Source organism: Argiope bruennichi, chromosome X2 (genome assembly GCF_947563725.1).
Source record: "Argiope bruennichi chromosome X2, qqArgBrue1.1, whole genome shotgun sequence".
NCBI lineage: Eukaryota > Metazoa > Arthropoda > Arachnida > Araneae > Araneidae > Argiope > Argiope bruennichi.
This window is the reverse complement of record NC_079163.1, coordinates 42,387,947-42,395,232: the sequence shown is the minus strand read 5'-3', so window position 1 is coordinate 42,395,232 and position 7,286 is coordinate 42,387,947. Positions and strand designations below refer to the sequence as shown.

The following is a 7,286-nucleotide window of genomic DNA, read 5'->3' as shown; positions in this document are numbered from 1 at the left end:
CAAAAAATAAAAATTATGATGCTAATGACAGTATTAGAAAAGACAAAATATGAAATACATATGAGAATACAATCATTAAATAAATAAGAAGCAGAGTTGTAATAACAAAAAATAAAGAAATAATTTTATTTATCCTAAACACAGTATTTGGAAAGAAAACATAACAGAAAATTCAATAAAAATTGAAGTTTTATGAGATAAAATCTATATAGTAATAATCGATTAATGCACTTTCCTGGTAAAAAAAAAATGTATAAAACACGAATTTCTCAATATTAATTTTCTGAAGTTATAATTCAAGCTGATCAACGATATCTAGGCCATTATTTAATTAAATGGAAAGCTAGCAGTTTTTAGCCATTGTTTACAATTTCTAAGTTTGAAAACAGATTTTAAAAGGATGAAATGGTGAAAATATATGAAAAAAGGGGCCCGTGTTTTGTTACCATGACATATTTACCCCAGGTCAAAATCTAAGCATGCATACGTTTCTCTATCCAAAATAGGAATTTTATATAAGGATAAAGAAAGGGTCAAACACGTGCCATCTATGATTGGTTGACTGGGATTCGAGGGCGTGGCAAGCGCCCACACTGTAAAATTTCGTGTTTATGACGTAGAAGAAGACCCGGTTTTATTGATTAGCTATTCTCAGAAACGAGCTAGGTACTAATAAAATTGTTGGATGTCAGGAAGTAGTGGCGGCCTACTCACATCCACAATGCTATCATTTCATTCTTACAAAGAATAGATAAAATTTTCAAAAGTTACATGTATTGAAACGGAAAGATGCTAATACAATTTTTGAGATTATATATGAACTGAAAATCTAATTATATAAATAAAAGTAATACTTACAAATAGTTTGCATGATTTAGAAATCCATATATTTTTCAGAAATTTTAGTCACAAATACTATTTAGTATAAGAAAGGTTTTATTTAAGGTTTCGCAACAATAAATTGAAATGGCTGGTTTTTTATTAATTAAAGACTACAATTCCATAAATTGAATTGATTAATTTATCTTCCATGATGTATTCCAGATGAATGAAAATGTTGTAGATATTTTAAATCATTTTCATTTAATCGTCTCAAAAATACTATTCGCAGTGTTCAGTTTAATTTTGTATTATACTTTTAATATCATTAATTACGTATGGAAAAAAATCAAAAAAATTTTGCTTCTGTCTGTAATTTTGCTTCAAGTCGGCGAGATTTTTAAAAAAATGTGTTGTTTTTTTTGCAAATAATATTAGTATTTTAATTAATACGATAAGAGGAATATATATATTGCTTGCATAACTCATTTGCACCATGTACTTATTCAGTAGCAGTTGATCTGATGTAATGACTATAGCTTTGATAATGTTACAAATACTTAATATTTTGCTTACAAATATTGAAAAATTAGAGAGTTGGGAAATGTTTAGGATAATTGTTGCTTGGTTAATTTTGTATTAGCAAACTTGGTTTGCCGGAATCATTTGTTGTGTCGAATTTCACTTTAATCTCTTATACATAGTTTGAGGTTTGCTTTTCCCTCAATAAAATATTTTTACGCATCAAATCATGTTTCAGTTTGATAATTAAGGGCCCTAGACAATTAAAACTGTTATTTTAATATATCTGATATATTTATTGTGTGCGTGAATTTTCCTAAAGGAGTCGAGCAACGTGATATCATAGTGCCATAAAAACTGAAGTGCATGGGCGTTAAAACATAAGTCTGTACCAAATTGTTCATCGTCTTTTCAGAAATTATGAGAAATTAAAAAAAAAAAAAAATTGCCGAAATTCAGTAAATATTTATGCTAAAATTGTATTAGTATCAAAAAAGACTTTTTTTTGAAGAAAATGGTGTAAAAATTATTTTTTCTTTTTAAAATTTCAGAAGTTATCATCGTTAAACGACAAAATCTTGCTTAATTTTTTATTAATTAAAATTCTGATTACATTAAAACATCGCCCCGAGATGGACCTTCTTGCTTTTCTAAGTAAGTATAAGTCAAATGCAATAGCTACAGGCATACATTCTCCTTTATTATTAATAGAGATAGAAAAGACTTTAAAAAACATTTATCCCGAACATTGTCGGATGTATCAGCTAATGTCAGCTATATCAGCTAATATGCAATATAGTAAATTAAAATCAATTTCAAAATTAAGATAAGCCATTCCTAAAGTAAAAATCTTTATTAATATTTATAGTTTATGCCTTCTAAACGGAAGTAAGAAATTAGAGGTACGGTTTTTATGACGGAATCTTACATAATTTTTAGCAAATATATAACGCATTACTACAGGGCGATTGCACTTACGAACTTACTTTACAAGACTTTGGAAAGCATGGTTAATACACGTCTTATGTACGAATTAGAGAAATGGGGAGGCATCTTTCCATTGCAGAGTGGTTACCGTGTGGTTTTACATTTCGAAATCTCGTCCTACTGAAAAAAGCAGATAAGCAAACACATTTGTTAAAAAGAACTTGTCTCCATATTTTTTGACACAGAAAAAGCGTATGACCGTGTTTGGAGTTATGACATACTTACCACACTTCCTATCTTTGGTTTTAGGGAAAACTTGCTCATATTTTTACTACACTTTTCCTCATGGCACACTTTTACAGTTCGTGTTGGCAATCTTTATTCTCATCATTTTATTAAGTTAAAGGGAGTAGTATAGTCTGCACGATTTCGCTTCACATCACCTTAAAACACAACATGAAGTCATCTCAGCGGGGACAAAAACAGAGAGCCGATAAAACACCGCGCGAAACGACTTCAATCAGAGCAAGAACAGAAAACACTGCGGAGAAAACGAGTCGACGGGTATACATTGCAAAGCAGAGAGGTGAAACAAGCCACAACCTGGAAAGCGATGAACGTCAAGGGCAGAGCGCAAAACGAATCCAACCCGGAAAATCTCTCGCGCCGTGCAGGAAAGCCCATAATGACAAGCGAGGATCACGAAATCGTGCTAATGAAAACAGATGCGTACCTTGCGAAGCCGAAATGCTCGAAGTCACTGTGTCAAGCTTTAAAATGCGAAATGTAAAGGGAGTGAGGCGAAGGAAAATTAGTGAAGCTTTGTCCGCACTTCCAAGGCCGACATGAGGCATGCGGATCTGACCTTCGTTTTTTTATTATATAACCACTTAACAGTTTTTATTATATCATTTTGTATCCAAAATTAGTGCATTTTTACTTGCACTTTTGTATTTAAATTGATTTTATTAATCAGAATCAGCAATCATGAGTACAATTTTAAAAAGTATGCAAAAGCCTTTTTAATAGCAAACACCATAGTTTGGCGCAGCATGGTCAAATGATGGTTCTTGCGCCACTAGACCAAACTCAAATTCAAATGAATGGCAAAAGGTATTTTTAATGAACATTGCTTTTTACAAATATGCATTGCGACTTTATTTAGATGACAATGTACAAGAAACATTTCTAAGTAAATATAACTGTTAAGTGGTTGACAGAGGTTTCACAGAACCATATGCAAAAAAAAAACGATTTGAATATGATTTGTCCTAATCCTCTAAAAATGTTAGGCATAGAAAAGCAAATAAGACTAGCTAATGCAAAGCAGCAACTAACTGATTAGTGTTTACGTCTTTCATGTCTTTCATTTCACAAGAAATTAGAAAAAGTTGTATTGGTAGTTGACTAAAGTCCCCCGCCCTCCCGAGACGTTTGAGGTGAGATTTGAATACCGACATACGTAGACATAGTTGACAAAAACTCGCGTGCTCTAGGCTACGTCGAGAAAGAAAAAAAAACAAAACCTATGACACATATACATAGTAGACAAACGTACGGGTTCTTTAGCCAACGCCGAATTAAAAAAAAAAAACTATGACCTGAGGGAATTAAGGAAACGGAAGACGTGAAAGACAAAAATGCATACTAAAAATGAGCACAAATCAGTTAATTACTAGACATATCGACAAACTTTTCACAGTACATAAGATAGATTTTTTTTTTCGTCCTTCCACCGAATTGAACATTTTAAGTTTTACGAAGAGAAAATATGAAACAAAAGCATTAAAAAACAACAAACAAGATGAAGACATGTATTAATGAAAGAAATATTTTTTTTTAACTGTTCAATCCGGGGAGAGGGTTTTTTGAAAGTTTTAATAATTAAGAGAATATTAAAGTCGAATATACAAACACATATACGATTAAAAAAATAAAAAAAAGCAGCCACTGAAAGCAAACCATAGGAGTAGGGAGATAATAATATATTATAGTAGAAATATGTATACAAATTGAGTTAAAATTACCCCCCCCCCAATATTGAAAACAATATTAAATATCTTTGTGACCATAAGACAATGTATGTATGCCATCTTCACAAACAAATTTCTTATCGTAATAGGCAGTAAAAGACACTTTATTTTGAACGACAGTTTCCAAAATATGTTTTTTTGAAAGAATGCAATACTGCATATGTCGTAGTTTTGATTCTTCCATCAAAACGGATTTATAGGTCATATGCGTGATGTTAGCCAGTGTACTTGATCGAACGCCTTTTGCTGCCTTTTTGCATTCATTCTCGCCATACAGCACGGAATACATTTTAGGTTTTATGCCAATAAATTCGCGAATGGGTCGACAAATTTCGTTTTTCAATGTTCCAAGTTTCCCCCGATTTGTTTCATCAAACAAAAAGTGATCTGCAGGAAAATTACTGAAATCCAAAACATGAACAAAATGCTTTCGAAGGTCAAAATATACATCATTAGTATGTATATGCAAGTACAATGAATCCGTATCCATGTATAATAAATCACATGAACTCTTGTAAAAGGATTTAAAATGAGTATAATATAGATCGTACATCCTAAGTTTGGACAACTCCAAAACACAAAAACCGATGTATATTGGTTTATCCAAATACAAATTTGGCTTGCGCATTTTAAATAACGTGAAATTCTCGTTAATGGGTTCAAAATAATCCAAACTGGGGCTGGAAAGAAGCCTTTGATTCGTGTCCCGTGTTAGAGCTCCACGCACATTAATTCTCTTCCGAACATTTTGCATTGTTTTACCGAAAAATGCGTTATTTAATTTTTTAAAGAATAATTTTTCTGTCACTACACTACTTTCGTTACGTTTTTGGTTATTGAAATCTATATATTCCCTTAACCATGGTTTTTGGGAGAAAACCAGAATCCGGTGGATTTCACTTAACACCAAACCCTGTTGAAGGTAAAAACTTAAATTTAAATAATGCACAACATAATTTTTTTTATTAAAAAAATTAGGCGTGAGCTGTTTTGCAGGTAAAGTGTTTTTTAACTGGTATTGATCGCATAAGCGTTTAGAATAAGGCGAAAGCAGATCGTAGGTAATATTTAAATGCTCTGGTGCCATGGGCAAATCATTGTGTTCGTCGTGGAGAGAAGTAGGAATTTCCAAATCAACCTCAAGTATGTAGCCTTGAGGCGAATCAGGTGTTGTTCCAAATATATCAAAGCTTTGGATTTCATCGGGTGTCATCCAAGAAAAATTGGCGTATGGCAACGGCATACTCATGGCAAAACCATAGAGATTAACACAGTCTAAAGCTAAAATATAGCTATGATTAACAGAGCTATCGTAACTATCAGACATGTATGGGTTATTAGCCTTTGCATATCGTTTCCCCACCAAGCAAATTCCACCTCTCATCTGGTTTTCGAAAAATAAATAATCATTAACATTAGAAAGCAACTGTAGCTCTATTTTACATTTTTTGAGCCCAGCATCAAATGTAAGTTCGCTAAGTGATATATAGTGAACAGGATCGAGTCCGTAGTGATTTAAACTTAATTTTCGAAAGTTAGTAAAAATTTCTGAGAGCAAAACGCAATCACTTAACTGGTATAATTTCAAATAGTTTTCAAATCTAGCACAGCCAAAGGTATTGTATACTAATTTAGCATGCGAATAATCATCGTCACTGATATGTTTTTGAGTGAGCACATTAAAAAATTTATCCTTTGAAGGAAAAGTTTTAGCATCCAGTTTTGAAATATCATCCAAAAAAGAGTAGGGGAAAACACCTTTGCGTTTAAGCAAATTACGGTTGTCATCATCTGCAAAAAAATGCGTCAAAAATTTTAAAGGAATGTTTCGAAATGTTTAAATTATGAACTAAAGCGTCCAACGAAGCGTCTAAGAATTGATAGGAGTCAAGAAATTTCAAGTGGTCGAGAGTAAACATAGTAAATCTTTCCATGTTTATTGGTATGATATTAATGTCTCTGGCGATATTCATTGGCTTGTTTTTTAACAATAAGTGTGTGTCATAATTACGCGAATTATGAATGACAACAGGAATGAAAAAAGTTTTTTTGTGTAACAAGTTGCAAAGCTGATGAGCCAATCCAATGACATGGTTAGAATCATGAGAATGATGTCGCACTCGAATGGAATTTACGTCAAAAAATTCACGGCAAAACACGCATCGATATTCACTGTAAGAAGTGGTATCATTTACTTCAATTTTACTGACTCGCATCATATCATCAATAAGTTTGCTAGTAATTGCCATGAGCTCAGAAAAAAATTTCTCAATTACTTTTTCTCCAGCATAATAGGAATGATATATTAAATCATTTTCATTAGCCACGATTATAAAAGCATAGCTAACAGGAATATGTCTTTCGATAGGCGATGTAAAAGATCTATTCGAATCAGGGCGGGTGGTTGATATTTTCGATAACAAGCATTCAAAGTCGGCATATACCACATAGCAATGCTCCACACATTTGTTGAAGTGGTTAAATTTTAAAGACAAATCGGAAGGCATTGATAACCGCTGCGGTTTGTTGTGTAAGCAGAGCTGTTGATGCAACTCTAAAGTTGTTTTTCGGGTGAAGCCGCTTAAGCAATTGACACAGAAATGATTTTCGTTTGTTTTCTGTCGCAACAATTTATTGAAATTTCTAATCTGAAAATAGTGTCATAGAAGAATAAGTTGACTTCGCGCTGATTTGGTTTGCCAATATACATTGGATACACGAGATTGTCAGCATAGCCGAATATGTTAACTCTAAGATTGTTAGCCTTTTCGAAAGGTTTCACATTTGAAAGTGTTACAGGGAAATTTAACATTGAGTAATTTATCGAATTCAGAAATGGTTTGTATTTCGATACTCTGTGAGCGTTTGCACGCTGGGGAGAAAGCGTAGCTAAAATGGCGTAAAGGAAACATTGATTATTAGAGCAATGCAGATTCAGTAATGCGCGTTTGTTTTTTAGATTCGAAGGGAGTTTCGCATTTGAAC

At 32.7% G+C, this 7,286-nt stretch overlaps 1 protein-coding gene across 1 annotated transcript; it reads right to left on the bottom strand.

Moving 5' to 3' along the window:
• Positions 1–4,320: 4,320 nt before the first annotated feature.
• Positions 4,321–6,808, bottom strand: LOC129959713 (uncharacterized). The gene is made up of 3 exons (XM_056072603.1): positions 6,313–6,808; positions 5,296–6,092; positions 4,321–5,214 (listed from the first exon to the last, which is right to left on the bottom strand). The coding sequence occupies exons 1-3, from the start codon at positions 6,806–6,808 to the stop codon at positions 4,321–4,323; spliced, it is 2,187 nt and encodes a 728-aa protein (XP_055928578.1).
• Positions 6,809–7,286: the final 478 nt, after the last annotated feature.